The sequence below is a fragment of the Calidris pugnax genome, unplaced genomic scaffold (assembly GCF_001431845.1).
Source record: "Calidris pugnax isolate Ruff unplaced genomic scaffold, ASM143184v1 scaffold219, whole genome shotgun sequence".
Classification (NCBI taxonomy): domain Eukaryota; kingdom Metazoa; phylum Chordata; class Aves; order Charadriiformes; family Scolopacidae; genus Calidris; species Calidris pugnax.
The window spans coordinates 17,261,259-17,279,505 of record NW_015094507.1 but is presented as its reverse complement, the minus strand read 5'-3'; the positions used below and the strand labels follow the sequence as shown (position 1 = coordinate 17,279,505).

At 41.5% G+C, this 18,247-nt stretch overlaps 1 protein-coding gene and 1 long non-coding RNA gene across 2 annotated transcripts in view; one reads left to right on the top strand and one right to left on the bottom strand.

Annotated features, from left to right (window-relative positions):
- PNRC1 (proline rich nuclear receptor coactivator 1) overlaps window positions 1–1,498 on the top strand; it is a 2,218-nt gene extending 720 nt beyond the window's left edge. Inside the window, exon 2 of the mRNA XM_014964445.1 lies at window positions 149–1,498. Within this exon, the coding sequence (XP_014819931.1) occupies window positions 149–788 (640 nt within the window). The 3' untranslated portion in view covers window positions 789–1,498. The remainder of the gene's footprint in view (window positions 1–148) is intronic.
- A 294-nt stretch (window positions 1,499–1,792) lies between these two features.
- Window positions 1,793–18,148, bottom strand: LOC106901757. The gene is made up of 3 exons (XR_001414381.1): window positions 18,031–18,148; window positions 12,094–12,164; window positions 1,793–6,240 (listed from the first exon to the last, which is right to left on the bottom strand). It is a non-coding gene; the product is annotated as an uncharacterized LOC106901757 (long non-coding RNA).
- Between the last annotated feature and the right edge of the window lie 99 nt (window positions 18,149–18,247).

Sequence of the window (18,247 nt, the reverse complement as noted above, 5' to 3'; positions counted from 1 at the left end):
CCTTCTAGTTCCCCCCCCCTTCACTGCGCGCGCAAGGCGGGACGTGCGCGGGGCGCAGCGCCCCATGGCGGCGGCTGAGGAGGCAGCGGGTCTTTCTCCCCCCTCAGCCCCTCCGCCGACGGAGAGGGCTCTGTAGGCGCTAACGGAGGGGGTGTACAAGACGTGGGGTAGCCCGGAGGGAGGCTAATTACCCGCCCAGCCGTAATTACCCCCTCCCTTTCCCCGGGGTGAGGCGGGCGGGCCAGCCATTGGAGTGGTTCCCCCCCGCCTGTGCGCTGCTGGAGGCCCCTCCTGAGGAGAAGAGGGGGGGGCGGTGTGTTGACGCCAATTCTTTTGTCTCTTGGCAGTTCTTAAAGAACAAGATGGGAAAGACTGAGAAGGCTGCCGTCCCTTACGGCCAGCCCGTTCACGGTTTCCATCTGTGTGAACAACCAAAGATAAACAGGCAGAAGAGTAAATGCAACGCGCCCCTGACCAAGATCACCTCGGCCAAAAACATCGAGAACTTTTGGCAAGGTTCCGTATCGCCGGAAATTATTCAGAAGCAGGAGAAAAAGCCACTTAAAAACACAGAGAACTTCAGAAACGCCAAGTCCAAGAAACCTATCACCCTAACCGAAGCGAACCAAAAAGAAAATTACGCTGGGGCAAAATTTAGTGACCCGCCATCTCCTAGTGTCCTTCCAAAGCCTCCCAGCCACTGGGTGGGTGGCACAGCTGAACCGTCTGACCAAAACAGGGAGTTGATGGCGGTCCATTTGAAAACTCTCCTAAAAGTTCAAGCGTAGTTTCCAAGATCTCTTTGAGGAATTGGCAAAACTCCACATCCAGGAAACTTCGAAACATGCCTTGTTGCAACAAAAAAAATTGCAAAAGACTTGTCAAGTCTTATAATCACATTAAAAAAAAAAATAATCCTTGTATTATATTTTTTATGGTTGTGTAAATAGTGTACATCATGTATTATGTGTATATTCTTGTTCATACTTTGAGAGGTACATTTTAGTTTTGTTATGAAAGGATGTATTTTGCACTGCCTGAATGGTAGATGTCTTGTATATAAAATATGGACAATTTTAAGTGTGTGCTTGACACATGAAGACTTGACTTGATTTGCACAAGGTAATGAAAACTTCGAAAGGAGAGTACAGCTTTCTGATTTTAAAGTTCCAGATCAAATGTGAATGTTTTATTCATGCACTACTGACAATAGTTTTACATTCTGTGTCCCAGTCCAGTACAAACATGGAATTTTTCATACAAATGTGAAGTTTTGCTCTCTGCTCTGGAAAACAGTATCTGGAATTCCTGTTCATCTGTTTGTTTTTAAAATTAACTGGAATTTGAGAAAAATTCCAACCCATCAATTGGAGCACTGCTGATTTCTTTAAAAAAAAAAAAAAACAAAGAAAAAAAAAAAAGAAAAGAGCAGAGCTTTCTGCCAACAATTTTAATTGGTCACTAAAAAATTAAATAAAACAATTTGGCCTCCCCTTAAGCATGTCTCTGTTTTTCTTTTGTGTGTGTATGTGTCTGTTGAAATTCAAGTACATGAACTTAAAAATACTGGGTTGCTTTCTAGTGCATCAGTAGGAACATTTTGTCTTTTTCAGCCTTTAAGCATCCAAATAATTGAGTTTTGATAGCTCTTTAAAAATTGCTTGTGTTTTTAAAAAATATTTCCTTTGTGCCTGTGTTATTTTAGGATCCTTATCCTTGTACCATCACTTTCTTCTGTGCCTGTGGATTGACCATATTCATTAACACAGCCCTGAAATGGGACAGGTCAAAAAACAGAATTTATTTGCTTTGTTTATAGAAATGAATTCTATAGTTGCAGAATTTTTCATCACAATGCTATTAGGCTGTTCAACTATATATGCTCTAAGGTAAGAGTGCTTGCAAAAATTCTTGGTCCACTCTAAAGACTTCCAGGTATCTTGTAAAATACACCTTTATTTCTTGATTAGGTGGTATGTGCTGAAGGGAAATGTGTGGCTTCAACAGCCCCGTTTGCTGCCTAATCTAAATACTCCATAGTTTAGCATGTCTTCTAAAAATGAACAGAAACCCTTTTTTAGATTTTTTTTTGCAAATTTTAGTGGAATCTCACTACAGATGACTCAAACTGCCTGTGAGCCCCAGTTAACTATATTTGGTATGTGCTGTATTGATCTACTGGTGTGGAAGGTTTTTTTTGTTGTTTTTTTTCTCTTTTTTTCCTAAATATTATCAAGCAGGAAGGAAAATGCCATTAGCAATTCCCTGTAGCTTTAGGGAATGTTTAATTTTTTCAGCTGACCTTTTGATCGCCTTGATAACCAGCTTGACCAGAGGGAGTTGCCATCAGCCGTGGAGGTTGGCTTTGCATAAAAGGAGGTATCCTTTCTTTTTCCCTCTGATGATTATCTCTCTTTATCAGCCTCTTTTCTTCCCTGCCCCCTTGGAGCTGACATCAAATGACATGGTTTGAATCATGACTGATCCTCCACAAAATTTACCAGCATAACGTACCTCTTTGTTTCACCCCAATTTGCTGACGTGTCCCTGGGCATTACAAAATTCATTAAATGCAAGTGCCCATAGTTTTTGGCTCCTCATCCCGTTCTCTTAAAGCTGTTAGATGAGACTTCTGAAGTCTTGAAAAATTTAAAAAAATTCCATACCTTGTTGGTCCATACAGGTTAACAGGGTAAGATAATAACGTATGGTCTGGTCTTTCCAAACAGTGCAAAAGGAAAAAAAAAAGCTCATTTAGCTTGTTTGTGCATCAGTACAGCCGGTCCTGGTGTGATCTGGCAGAAGCCTTGGAGCACTTCCACGTTTCTATCTTAAGGTCTTTGGGATGAGTCCCTTCCTGGCCGATGGTCTGGATTATAAAACCAGGCCTACGTGCAGTGCAGGCTTCAACAAGATCGTCTGAAAAATCAGGATGTGGTTATCTCTTGGCACCATCTTCTGCACATAATTTGCTGCTTTCCAATGTGGTGGGTTTTTTTCCCTTTATTTTTCTACAGGATTTTCACTTTCGAGGTTTCCTTTGCTTTGACAGATGTCCCAGTTCCCTGCAGGTGAGGCACTGTATTACACAAACATACTATTTGAGGTTTGGATCCAGTAAGCGAAAGAAAAACATTAATGTTTGGAGGATTTCTTTGCAATAATGCAGTCTAATGTCTTTAGAAGTGAACAGCGTTTTAAGGAAGCAAATGAACTAACCTGGTGGATGTTTGGAAGGGTTGGACTAGATGATCTCCAGAGGTCCCTTCCAACCCCCTATCATTCTGTGTTTTATGATCAGATGCTGGTGTGGCTGCTCTGCAGGAGTTAAGTAAATCATCTATTAATGAGTTCAATCAGAGTGAGGAAACTGAAGGTGCTGCATTTTGGTTAGTTAACGAAAATCTTTCCTGCTTACGGTCCTCCTCAGTGCAAGGCTCTGCAGAAGGGCAGGGGAATCAACTGTGAGTTAACGATGATAGTCCTGAAAAATGAGCTTTCACGGAGCGCAGGAGGATCTGTTGTTGGGTTTTCATGCGTGGCTAAGTCTCAGCCCATTAGACAGCTTCATTAATTACGGCTGGCTTGGTGCTCGGCTAAAGCTAAAATGCCTCTGTCTCCTAATGCAACAGGAGCTAGAAATCCTGGGTGCATTTGAACTCCTCTTACGCCAGTGTCTCTTCGGAGACGCTGTTAAATTCTTAAGTAGCGTCTGCATGAGGCTGGGACTTTCTCCATAAATGGAATTTTATTTCAGCTGATTAATACTGTAACCAAGTGGTGTCATTTTAAGCAGTTCTTGCAATTATTTTCAGAGGGTGTTTTTTAAGCTTTTGCATTAGAAAGCATTTGATACCTGCCACAATTCAAGATTTTGTTCTGCTTTACCCAGTTTTGAGATCAAACAGAAAGCCTATAGATTATATGAAGCCTAAAGATTATAGATTGGTTTCCATTGTAATGTTGGAAATAAGTTCACCTTTATTTCTGCATAAGAAGTCTCGACACTTCCGTCACACAATTAAACACATTCCTTATTTTTGCCTACAGCCCCTTGTACTTTTTGAATTTTGGTTTCACAATGCATTCTTTTTTTTTTTTTTCATAATACGTACCTGACTGACTGAACTGTTTAAGGGGAATCGTTTTCTGTTGTAATTTCTAAGGTTTTATGTATACGAATAGGCTGGTCCTTGCCCTGAAGAGGCTGATGGGTGAGCAAGTAAAAGACAAAGGCTGTAAAATGTTAATGTTTACTAAGAAAAATTGATGCTGCCTTGTTGAACAGGAACCACAGTGTTAAATATTTTTGATAGTGAGTAACGTTTAGTTTTCGATTCAATGGAAAAGGTTAATGAAGGGAACATCCATCAATTAAGGAGAAGTACATTATGCAATAAAAGGACGTAACTACTGGAGCGGAGCAGGAGAACGTTATCAACAACGCAGGGGGCTGTGAACTTTTTGTTTTGCATTGAAAGTGTAGAAGAATGTTATCAGAGCTACGGCAGGAAGGTCAAGAATTCAGCTGAATTCAAGAAAATAATCCTCAGGAATCAATTTGCACGGCGAACTTGTCCTGGCAGAGGTAGGACGCTTCTTCCCCTGTGCTGAAGTCAGCGTTCCTCTCTAGCTTCTTTTCCCAAGAGGTGACAAAATACCACTTACTCAACTCCCAAAAAATAGGCCTTTTAGATTTTATAAAGCCCTGACTCTGCTGGAAGCGCTGCACTGGTATTTTTGTTGAAGGGTGGTCTAGGGACACTACTACAAGTAACACGTACTCAGGTTTGTGTGTGGCAGACGCGCTCATTTAGTCCCAGTGGTTGATAAACCCTTGTCTTTGCTTTGAGAATGACACTGGTTATTGGACTTATTGGCCGTAGGTTGCCACTGGTAGGTAAATTGGTGTGATTTTTGTAATTTATACCAAAAAGAGGGAGTATTTTGGGATCAAGGACTCTTCTTGTATTTATAGGACTCTCCTTTTGCTGTAGTTCAGCATACTGCTGTCTGTATTTCAAAAAGTGGTGTCATCATCATTGCCATTTTGCTGTTCCTAGGGTCATGAAGCATAACGTTTTGAGCAGATGCTATTTCTGTGAAATGTGTCATTTGCTTCTGTCATTTGCTTTCATCAGGTAGGTCTGTGAGCCTTAATTTGCAAATGTCCTTGTAAGTGGTGACAGCAACAGCCATCAAAATACAATTTACTTTGGTTTTTATTCCCTGAAACAAGGCCTAGAGCTTCATTCAATGAAGGGCTTAGTATGGAGAGTCAGGCCTTTCTCTTGTTGTCTCTCATCACCTGAATCTTGCCTCTTTATTCCCCAGGGACATAGCTGCACGAGAAAGAATAAAATGTGCCCTTACTTAAAATAATATATAGCTTGAGATCTGTAATTTGTTTATAGGTGTACATATAGCATGAAGCTTTTGTAAGTTGCATTCGTAGCATCAGAATATAACGAAATTGCATGTTGTCATATTTAGAATATCGATAGGTCACTGTAGGAATTAATGCAGTAGTAAATTGATAGACCTTGTGCAGATTTGTAGCCATTCTTTGTATGTGAGCACCAAAGAAAGTGCTGATACATTTTTGTACTAAGAGCGATAGGGAAAAAAAATATCGATGAGACAGGTAGAAAAAAACACCCTGAAAAACAAGGTCAACTAAGAGATAAGAGAGAAGCAGCATAGATGTCGCCTTTGAATTACGTGGGAAGGAAAGATACTGCAAGAAAAAAATTCTCTCTCAAAGTATCTGATGTTGCTGCAAATCTGGGGAATTTAAATGACTAGAGGAAATGCAATTGGCTACCATTTATTGACCGGGACCATCCGGGGAAAGACAATATGAACTGGCAGGTCTTGTGACTGAGTTTTTCTTTCTGATCGGTACCTGTTACTCGTGAGTAGAAACTGCACCTTGGCACAGCATCCCTCATGGCTGCCACTGCTTTTGGTGTCACACAGTGCTCTACAAGTGCTCACTCCTCTCAGGTTTCCACAGGTTCTTAGAAGTGGCCAGATAAAGTATGTAGGTGCGTGATAGCAGCCTTCATGTTTCTTACAGCTGGAAAAACAGGCGTGCAGAAGGGAACTAGCTCACTTCGGATCACTCAGCAGGCTCTTCACTGACCCCAGGAAGAGGACCAACAGCTTCTGGAGCTCCAGCCAGCCTTTTCCTTTGCTCGTACACATGGTTGCGGTGTGGTCTTTCAGTCTTCCTGCTGCCTAATATGTTAAAAAGCAATTAATATAATGTTCTGCTGAGATAAATCAGGCTGCGTTTAGGTGTTGCGTACTGTTTTATTACACGACAGCTTGAGTAATTTGCACATGAAAGATGACGATTCTACTTTTCCCTCTCCTTGCTTTTGACCCTTTGATACAATATATAATCTCTCCACGCACCGCTGTCCCTTTGGGCTCATCCTCTCTGTCCTCTCCCCGCAGCCAGCAGTGGGAAGGCTGATGATAAGGCAGAAGTTTGGGCTTGTTGGCTGCTGCTCTGCGCTGCTCTGCAAACCTCCTGCAGGCAGCAGCTGGCTCAGAGGGCCGCGGGCGTCCCTGTGTCTCCTCACAGCTTCTCAGGTTTACATTTGCTTTATCTTTAGGCTCTCATGAGATCCGGGAAGACAGAAAGAGGCCCAGTCTTTCCCAAGAGAGAGGATCTTCCCACAGGAGGCCAAGGTGAAGTTTGTGGGTGACCCAGTCTCTCTCTACCACCAGCCAGTCCTTCTTAAGACCTCGAGCCCTCCCATCCTTTTCCCCAACTATCCATTTTCTTTACTTTTCACTGCAGCTACGAGTTTATCTTCTTGTATTTTCCCCCTAAACACATTTCATCATTCTCAGTTTCCCTCACTTCCCTGTAAATGTTCATACATGTAAATTTTTTTCACCTGAAAAGCCAGTTTGAGTATGCCACATTTATCTGCTCTGTCCAGAGGACGTTTCCTCCAAGACAGAATGTATTTTTTTTAAAGGACAGCTAGATTTTTACAAGAAGCAATAATTCTCTTGAGATGTTTTCTTGTCAACACAGTATGAATTGACCTGGCAAGCGTGTAGCACAGCCTCTGTAACCATAACATACCCCACCCAAGGTCCTGGAGGTCTAGAAACAGCTCTGATGAGCTGGTCCACACAGATACCATGGAATTCATCTGCCAAGCACAGCTCAAAAATCCTAAGCAATTAGAGTTTAAGGATTGTTTCCTCAGAGATAGGAAGCCTGAGAGGTCTGAGCTGGGCTGGTTGCTGGCAGGGGGAGACGCCAGGAAGATAAAATGCAGTCTGCAGCTCTGAGACTCGTGAGCTGAGGCTTTTCATCTCATTTGCCAGGCTGGGTCTACTGATTGCGAGCCTATCACAAGTACAGCCCCCGCTTGTTGCATGTGTCCAAAACACCTCTTCTTAGCCTCCTGCTTGTAGGATGGAGCCTTTCTGCATTTTCAGTGATGGTTCAGGAGTTAGTTATACATTTCTGACCTGGCTGTGTCCTAGGCCATTTAAGGTAAGAGTTTGCACTGCTCCTTTGAGAGGATCTTATGGTTTATATTCTTTTTTTAATTCATTATTACTTGCACTCTTCCAAACTGTTGCATTTTTGTATCATTTTTTAACACAAACATGCCCTGCTTTTCAAATGCTGCAGAGACACAATGTGAAGATGTAGGGGCCAGGGTCAGAGTAACCTTGATCCAGCCTTGCAGTCTCGATCCAAATGTCAGTTTAGTCACAATTTTCTTAGGAAAAGCTTTGCTTACTTTTAATGTTACTGAGATGGTTGTGTGGGCTGAGCCCTAAGGACGGTGCTTTCCCTCTGGGCAGACGTAAGATACTGAAGAAGATGAAGGAGCAGGAAGCTGATACTTGATGACCAAAGCAAGAAGCTCTTTGCCTGCTTAGAAACCTTTCTCCATATTGTCTTCCTCACTTACAGCCAGCCCCCTTGACCTCAACTTTCAAGGACCTCTAGCAAGTCTCCACCCTTCCTTAATTTCCTACTCCCAAGTCCCTTCCTTGCCAGAAATGCAAGGAACACATTTTACACAGCCGCTGGTAACCAGGAGCACAGTCAGTCACTTCTTGGTTCACTTCCAGAGAACATTGACACCACGCAGGCAAAGAAACGATGAGGAAAGAAAAGAATTAAGGGAGAAAAAGTTTTAAAACTGCATTGCTACCAATATAAAAGATGAAACATGTCGTGTGTGATACAGAAGGCTGGTACATTTGCTTTAACGGATGGAGTTACCGTGGCAGGCGTCTTCACAGCATATGCATATAGCTTTAAGTAGGCAAATGCATATAGTTTAAAGGTCCAAGTCAGTGAGTAGTAGGGAAAATGCGGTGCCGGGTCCAGTAGGGAACAGGCCGAGTTCCCTCTAGTGGTTTGCTTTGGCATTTCGCCGGGGTGGCCCCAAAAGGACCCTTTTTGGGAGCTGCACCCCATCACTCCTCATTCCATTACAGCCTTGCCCAGAGCCCAGGCTTGTATTAGGTAGCCGGAGGGTGTAATCACGCAGTAATTCCTGGTGAGGGCCTAATTGCAAGTTAATTTAAAGTGAGTTATATAAACAGATTAAATCAATCCTTCCCGGTATTTATTTTTCATTAGTTCACAGGCAGACGCAACCGCCGTTAATAATTCCCCATCAGCTGCTTTACTCTGCTGCTTCATGGACGTGGTGCCCACTGCTAATACCTGCCTTAGGCAGAGGCTTTGTGAGACCCCCCCGAGGCAGAATAATCTACAGGATGTCACCAGGCAGTTTTGGGGAAAGGCTCTGCAGATGGAGAACACAGTCAGCCGTGTATCACACATCTGTATTTGTGGCTCAGTGCAATACATTTATTTTAAGTGAACATCAGGCATTAATTTATTAGGTTAAAATGTTGTTGAATTATTGGTGTGCTGCTGCATTAGAACACTGAAAAAATAGCACACGAGAAAGAAGAAAACAAAAAAAATAAAGTTAATGTTTCGGTTTTCTTCAGCTCATGCTTTACTAAAAAGGCAGCTGGAAGATGAAGATAGAATAGATTAGGCAAGAAGACTTCACTTCCAAAAGAAAACATCCAGTGCACTTCTGGCAGATAGTGTATTTTGTAAAACACAAACTTATGACATATTAATTGCTGTGTCCCTGGGGTTTTAAAAATATAGAAGCACATATTTCCTACTGTGAACTTATGAACTTTGGAGGAAATTCCAGTAACTAGGAGTAAAACTCTACGTTGTTGCTCTCTATCCTGTGTTTTTATCATAGGATACACAGTGTAGAACATGCCATAAATCATGGGCCTGAAAGTTAAACACCGATGTTTAACCTCAACCCCAACTTAACAGTCAGCAAACACAAAGGGGCACGTTCATTTCTGGCAATTTTTATAGATTTGGAGGAGATCACAAATAATTCTGTCTCCCAGAATTTCACTAGTTTACCTAGGCTGGTACCTGTCATTGTCAATACTAACCTAGTCACAGCACAGAGGAGAGAGGCACCAGGTCACTCACCTCCAAAGAAATCTCCTCTACACAATTAGAGAGGTATAAAATCTGATCCTTTTCCGTCTCTCCTTCAAACTCTTCTTTTTTTAAAAAATATTTGTAATATATTTGGTTAATTATGGTATTCATAAATAGAAATAAATTGTGATACTTTTCAGTCCTGCTGCATTTTAGCTTCAGTGATATTTTGCAGTAGTATGTTCCATAGACTAGATACCCATTAAGTAACAAATCAGTTTTAAAAACGATTAGCTGGTACATGGATTTACAGGCAATCTATATAAAACAAGCCATGTCTTGATTGGCAAAAATATTAAGAAAAAAGAATGCGTCCTTTCAAAGTTTCTTTACTACTAAGAGCATCCTAATTGTTATTTTTAACATACCATCTCTATATGAATTTAGAACTAACCATATTGTATTCTCAGACTGTGCCTGTACTGTATAACCAACACCACCTCGATCAATACATTTCAGCTAAAAGCCATACATCATCACACCTGAAAATCCTCCTTCACAGAGAATAAAAAAAAAGTTATTCCAGCTTATCAAAATGTCCTGAATTCTTTTAACTGAAGATGAGTCCAATATTCCTTATTTTCCCCCAAAATAATCAATGCAGTTGGTCAAAGCTGAAGTGAGGTTAAATATAAAATCTGTTTCTGGGACAAATTCTTTCCCCATGTAGAGAGGTTTGCCTTCTAACGCAACATCCTTTCACAAAGCAGTTATAATATGAAGAAGACACCATTCAGCAATAGGTAAAAGGGGTGTGTTCAGACACGCGCAAGGTTTCATTACAGCAAAATGTGACTTTATATGCATAAATACACTTTTTACTTAATTTTGACTTTTTAAAGAGTTTCTATACAAGATGCCAGATGGATACTGTGTATCTGCTTTACTCGTGCATCACCTTTCACTGTGCTTAATGCAAGCTTTTTAACAATATGCAGTGAAACAAGCCTGGCTGTTCGTCTAACCTGGAGGAGCTAATTGAAGTTCCGAGCATGGATCACGTTTCAGACTCGCTCAGCCTCAGCCTGGCCTTCTGCCGAGCTAGCTATTTTTTTGTTTGTTTGGAATTGGCAAAGCTTTTGACAGGTTTTGCAAGACTTGACAGTTTAGCCTCTTTAGCTCTGTTCTGGATGCACTGGTGACTGTTTCAATGTCACAGGGGCTCTAAATATCACCTAGACACAGAAAAATGGGAACTAGGGTCCTCTTTATACTCTGCTTCCTCACATGAGCAGTCGTTCTGATTTAATGGAGTTCTGTGTCAGGCCAAATTTTCTCCTGCCGGTGGAAAGACTGAAGTGTAAGCCCAAATTTAGAGTTCTGGGAAGGGGACAGACATCCCCTTCTAATGAAATTCCAAATATTAGTGAGATTCTTCATTGTGTGTTCATTTCACGACAGCGAATGGGATATCATAAGGTTATTAAGTCTCAAACAACTTTATAATCTGTTGTGTTCTCTACTGAGAGTACCAAGTAATCATGCTAGAGAGCCTTACAGAGGCACCTGCTGCTGGGGAACCCAGATTAATATTACCAGCACATATTGAGTAGGCTACAGAACAGCCAACACATACTAATGCTGCCGGGGCTGGGAAGTCCCCTGGCAGCCTCAGGACACCTCATTGTCCTGGCGCTGCAGCTTCCCAGAACCAGCACAGGCTCTCCTTGCCAGAGCAACTTTAGCCCCTCTTTTTTATTATTTTTTTCATTTATTTATTCCAAAGTATGTCACCCTGTGCCATCTCTTGACACTTCGAAGACTCCAGTTTCCCTATGATATCCTGCAGTTTAACTTACATTTTTAACACCCTTTTTCTCTACCTAGCTGTTGTATGTACTGAGAATACTAATTGCAAGAGCTCATTCAATCAAATAGTGTTTTTGGCAACTGAGTGCAGGTCTTGGAGTTAAATACCAGAGGCGATTAACGAGTGGGGAGGGAATGCAACAAGAAGGGCCTCTGTTTTTTCGCTGATGGTGAATTCTGGGCAACACTGCTTTCAGCAAAGGGGTGCCTCTGTCTGTCTACTTTCTGCTTCCCCAGCAGCCTTGTTGAAAGCTGAGGGCAGCAGTCAGTCCTGGATGGGTATATAGTGGGCCCAGTTAAATTTGCTTCTCTTGTTTTCCAGTGGTGAGCATGTGAAATACAGAGCATTTCACATCCACAGTTGTGTGGACATGAAATTCCAGACAGTACCCTCCTATGTGCCTGCTCAGGATGGATTGCCCACACACTACCAGGATGAATTTTTATTATTTTTTTTAAATAGTGCTCTTGATTTGAAGTGGTGACACTGAAGTTATCCACAGGCAGACCTCTGAAAAGGCACCTCTCACCATGGGTGAATAGGGGATGCATGGCTGTCACCACACACCAGCCCTAACAAGAGCCCTTGGTGCGTGGTACAGTAAGCTGCACTGAAAAGGGAGGGGAGGTGACATGCATGTGACACAAAACATACATAAAACATACCACAGAGCACACACTGGTGTGTTAACATTGTGCATGAGAATGCAGGAGATGAACTTTTTAATTATTTAACTAACCTTGCTACTAACTGGATGCTGTTTGAGGTATAGCCATCTTCCATCTGCTAAGGGTGAGCCACCTCCATCTCCTGTTTCATGAAAAGATTTGGGACAGTAGAAGGAGAGTCAGGGCTCTATGAAACATAAATGCACAACCCAGTTCTGAGATCAGAGAAACTATGAAAAGGCAATAAGGTTATGAAGCACCTGGACAAACTGCAACTGAGATTCTCCCTGAGGTGCTTGGAAATGAAAAGAAATAGCCTAACTCCAGGCAACAACAAGCAGGCTGGGGTAACTAAAGATCAACCTCTCTTGCACTAGAAACAACTAGAAGACATGATTACCCACATTTGCCAGATGTCATTGGGCAATGCGTGACTTAACCTCAAAATCATTTTAACCCTTATTTGAAACCAAAATGGATTGGACTAGTTTGCTCAGTGATACAGTCTGACCACAACTGTTTGCAATTTCCAGTGCTTTTTTACAGGTCTCTGGATATACTGGATGCCCTGGTTTCCTCGGATTTTGAAAATACGAAAACACACTTGTTTCATCTCACAGTGATGTATATGACTGCACATGTGTAAATGGCACAAAAACTCTGGCAGAGTTCTGCACGTGTGTGACACTGACCTGAAAAAATCCAACGGCACTCTCAGGAGTTATTCATATGCACAAGGTCAGCAAATTTTATAGCAATGCAAGCTGGAAATATGATTCTTTTTAATAACCCCGTAGACAATTTTTTTTTTCCTTTTTCACTTATCTGCTTGTTGTTTTTGTTTTCCAGAAAACTGATACAAACTCGAACAAATCTACAAATTCACTATATCTGTAATCATCTTTTTGTCAGCAGGAAGCCCAGGAGTGTATGTGGTGAGTGCAAACATAATCTGTGTTTATTTAAGTTTGTGATATCGCACACATTAAATACAGACTAAAAAAATTCATTGTGTGTTATAATAGCTATTACCAGCGTGTTATTGCTTTGCATACTCCCACTGTGAATAGATAAAGCATGCTTTTGCAAATATTTACTTTGACATGAATATCTTAAGCAAATAAGCGTTATTAATGAACACCCACAAGGCTTCTTGTGTTTGTATTTGCATGATTGGTACAAATCTGTACAGTAATAGGAGCAAAAATAATGACTCTTTTTAATGTGATTTCCTAAGGTATTACGGAAAATGTCAACACTTAATACAAGTGTATTTATGATTATGCAATGTATCATACTTCAGATTTAAAAAATTAATAACAAAAAAGCTTTGGGGATAAAGCGATTTGCAATTAGACACAGTAAGCTGCTGGTTTTCTGTCTCAATAGCTCCTCAGTGCCACTAAATCCACAACGACATACTTAATAGTAATTTGTGATGCTTTAAAGAAGTAATCCATTTAAGATTTCTGTGGAATGTAAATATATCACAATTTTTCTTCCTATCTGTAAAGTAGTGTACTCGTATGAAACAAGCGAGAGGCTTTCACATATTTTTATGAGACAAAAGTCTCCATCTGTATGTAAATTGGAATTAAATAAAATAGAAAATTGAATATTGAATTTTTTGAGTGGTCATCTTCTGTCTGTTTAAGCCACAAAAAGATACTATCTATGAGCAAACAGTTGTGAGGCTTTAAAGAGTCAATGGATTAAAAATAATCTGTAAGAGCTGCAAAATACATTTTTCTTCCAAGGGACTAACAGAGATGGGGCCTGACTGTGGTTCTGGTTGAATCAATAGCAGAATTAAACTATATTTCTAACAACATAGCATGTCACTGTAAATAACTGGTGGCATATATAAAGGGGCATTTTAACATGAGGAAATATCAGACTTTTTTTCATTACTTTGAAGAGCTTAGCACAGGCTAGATTTCATTTTTTACATACATTTGCACTGCCATAAATATTAAAAGTATTACCAGCCATTTTTAAAATTGAGAGAGGAAAGCAGCAATTAAATGCGTGGAAGTTTGTGTAACAGCGATTTACTTTCTCTTTAGCTGCACAGAGATTTAACAGGGAAAACACCTGGTCTCATGAATACAGAGATGAATTAATTGTCTCTTTTGCAGACATTAGGGGGGGAGTTGATGCTGATGAGCAAAGGGCCTGCAGTTTCTGACCTTTATACCCCTGCCTGTTTTCTGTGAGGTTCTTTTCTGTGCTGCCCACAACACAAGTGGTGTGTGAGTCACCCAGTAAACGTACAGCAGGAGAGCCAGCAGTGACTGCTGATGTGCCGGCTCCTGTCCTTCCTGGGGGTGAGGTAGCTCATTCCCATAGGATTTGGCAACAAGACTTAAGGTTTACATGCTTTGCTCACGTTTTTTCCTTCCCCTCTGCCCACTCAGTAAGTCATGCTACGAAACAAATAGCAGAATTTACCTGAATAGGCAAAATCTGACTTTTAGAGGGAGAAAGGAACTAGACATGTAAGACACAATCAAATAACAAATCTGCTAATATAACAAATCTGCTAATATAACAAATAAAGGCTTGTAGTAATGGAGCTGGACTAGCATCAAGTGTCTCGACGGGACATCTATGGGATCAGACCATTTTCATCACAAATCTTTTGAAGCTGGGAGAGCATTATAAGGCTGCTACTACAGAAATCATACAAATGTAACATTCAACCTATAGTGTCATGTTAAATACCTCACCCTATTAAAAATTATTAAATAGTTAAATGGATAAAATAGATGTGTGAATTTAACTGTAAGAAATAAACGGGCATAGTTGAGACAAGATTTTTTTTATCGGAGGAGCGGGGGGAATTCAAGGCATTTTTCTCCAAGGTAAGATCTCTCATATTTGACACTTTCCTTGCTGTTAAAAAGACGAAGAAGTTTGAATATAGAAGAGAGAGCAAGCAGTGAGTAAGCGCTGTGCGTTAAGAGTATTGGATATCAGTAACACCAGACATTTAATTCTCTGTTTACGTTCTGCTGTTCAAACTTCAAGGAGCCCCATAACAGCTGGTAAGTTTTACGTAACTCTTCAGAGAGCCAAACCAAAGAAAGAAATGCGAGTTTATCTACCCTGTCTTTTAAACAGCTCCCTGCCCTAATTGGCAATGCTTAACTCGGGCAATCTCTGAACTCTTCTTAAAGTTAACAAATGTTTCTTGTTAAAAAAATCACACCCCAGATCAGCAAAAATACAGAATACAACAAAGCCCTGGCTGCATTCTTGCAGCTTTCAGAGTGCAAATGAAAATCTGCAGCAGATACAAGGGCAATGTTTTGTTAAACCAGCAAATCTTATATCAGTCTCTGTGGCTAATGGGGCACGGAAGCCATTGTTTGGAAAATAACTCTGTTGGTTTAAAACATTACTGCCTCTCTCCCAGAGGATACCACCCACACAACAGAGTCAGCAGACTGAAAACACAGATAATTCTAAGCTGCTTCAGGATAAAGTCCAGTGTTTAAAGCATAAAATGCCAAGGGAGGGTGGGGGCAGCTTGAGTTAAGCCCTTGCACTTTGAGCTGAAACAGCTCAGAGACACTTGGGTCTCATTCTGCCACCAGAGCTGGGGTGGGCATCTTTGGCAGGTACAAGGGGACAGGGGCAGAGGCGTCTCAAATAGCCACAGCCACCTTCTCAGTGCGTGTATCTGGGCTCTAGGAACAGCTTCTACCTTGCCTTTTTGGGTACAGGTTCACAGCATTTGGACAAATGGTGAGGTCTCGACCACTAAGTCAAATAGCACAGGGGCCTGGGAAAGGGAGATGAAAATGGTTGTGAGGCATAAACACGCTGCATCAGGAATTTCAGATTTAATCCCAAGTTTTGTACACCATGTAACCAAATCTGAGGGGAACATTAAGCTTGTATTTTCTGACTCAATCTGCTCTGGACAACGAAATTTTGACCAGACTGGGATTAACTCTTAAGTGGTGGGAATGGCATTACTTTTCTGAATGGCATCCTTGATCTATTAATAGTGAAATAAGACAACATGCTTCAGTGACTTAAGCCATTTCTTTTTCTGAGGTCTTCAAAATTCTTCTGCTCTATGGTGATATTGATACTGTGATCTGAGCAAAGGAGCCCTTATCATGCTTTCTTTTTAAACATAAAATCCACTTTCATAGCATTGTATGTCTTGATACATACTTCCTAATATAAAAGCTGTTTGTAAACCAGACTGGAATGTTATTTTAGGCAAGTATAGCTCCTACACACAGCAACAGCCCGCTTTTGTTTTTAATACTCACTTGTGCTATTGTTTTAAAAGCTTTGGATTTTGGCTTGAAATCCAGGCCACCCTGAATTTAACAGTGAAACTTTCACCGAGTTCAGTCTGATCTGGGTTTCAACCTAAATGCCTAACGTTGCTCATGTGGGATGTGGCAAACTTGATCATCAAGTTTTTTATGGCCACAACACATGTTCCTGCTTTTAGACCAATGGAAAGCTACCGAACCTCATCCACCCTCTAAAACAAAAATACAAGCATTTGTTTACAACTTGATTCCAGGAATATGAATTGAATTAGCAGCTGCAAAGTTTGGTTTTGTTTACTTACAAATAAATATATGAACAATTCTTGCTTTTCTCAAAAAAACTATGATGTTGTCTGGATTGTATTTCCTCTACGTAGTAACAATATTTTTAACAGTCTAATACTGCATTATAATTTGTTTAGCACAAACAAAATATCAGCATAATATTTTTGACCTTGTTTTTAAAAAATGCATTAATTTGTGTTTTTCTTTCTTATGTCTAGTAGACCAGAAAAACAAGTTTTGGGTATATGTTTTGCATTTTGTAGACTTCTAATTTACACTGACTATAATACAACATTCTCATAATCATAACCCAATGCACAACCTATAGAAAATGAAAATACTGAATATAAATGCTTTCATCCAGTGAATTTTCAAACAGGCATAAAATTTGAAAGACTGGTGTCTTCCCCTAAAGTAGGAGAAAAAAAACACGACAGTGTAGTAACTGTGAACTGACACTTTCTAAAACAAGGAGCAAGAAAATTGTTGCTTGATTTGAGAGGTACCATCCCATCTCTGAGGTAAATATCCAATAGTTCTTCCACTCAAACAATAAACACATATGGAGGATGAGAGAGAATTGGAACAAGACTAGGAAGGCTCAAAGTCCCATCAAACCTGACCTTGAACACCTCCAGGGATGGGGCATCCACAACTTCCCTGTGCAACCTGTTCCAGGGTCTCACCACCCTCATAGTGAAAATTTCTTCTTAATATCTAATCTGAATCTACCCTCTTCCACTTTGAAACCATTACCCCTTGTCCTATCATTATATGCCCTTGTAAAAAATCCCTCTCCAGCTTTCCTCTAGGCCCCCTTCAGGTACTGGAAGGGGCTCTAAAGTCTCCCTGGAGCCTTCTCTTCTCCAGGCTGAACAACCCCAACTCTCTCAGCCTGTCCTCACAGCAGAGGGGCTCCAGCCCTCTGCGCATCTTCGTGGCCTCCTCTGAACCTGCTCCAAGAGGTCCATGTCCTTCCTGTGCTGAGGACAGACTGAGAGAGGGTTGTTCAGCCTGAAGAGAAGGGTCCAAGTGAGACCTTATAGCCCCTTTCAGTATCTGAGGGCCACTATAAGGCCTGATATCTATATATCTGGAAGAAATTCTTTCCTGTGAGGGTGGTGAGACCCTGGAACAGGTTGCCCAGGGAAGCTGTGGATGCCCCATCCCTGGAGGTGTGCAAGGTCAGGTTTGACGGGACTTTGAGCTTTCCTAGTCTTGTTCCAATTCTCTCTCATCCTCCGTATGTGTTTATGGTTTATTGCTTTGAGCAACCTGCTCTGGTGGGAGGTGTCCCTGCCCAGGGCAGGGGATTGGAACTCCATGATCTTTAAGGTCCCTTCCAACTCCAACCATTCTATGACTCTGGGATCTTGCACTTGAACCCGAAGTGGCAAAAATAGAGCAGCTGAAGATCTAACTTACGGTAGAGCAAGGCGTGTTTGAAGGCTGAGGCAAAACGCAGCGGCTAAAAGCGTGAAGTGCCAGAGGGAAGGCCGCCCACGCGCTCACCACAGGGCACGGGCGGGAAGGCCGCCCGCGCGCTCACCACAGGGCAGAGGCGGGAACGCCGGCAGGGCGAGGGCCGCCCCGCGGGGCGCGCTGGGGCGGGTAGTTCCGCCCGGGCGCCGCCAGCAGACAG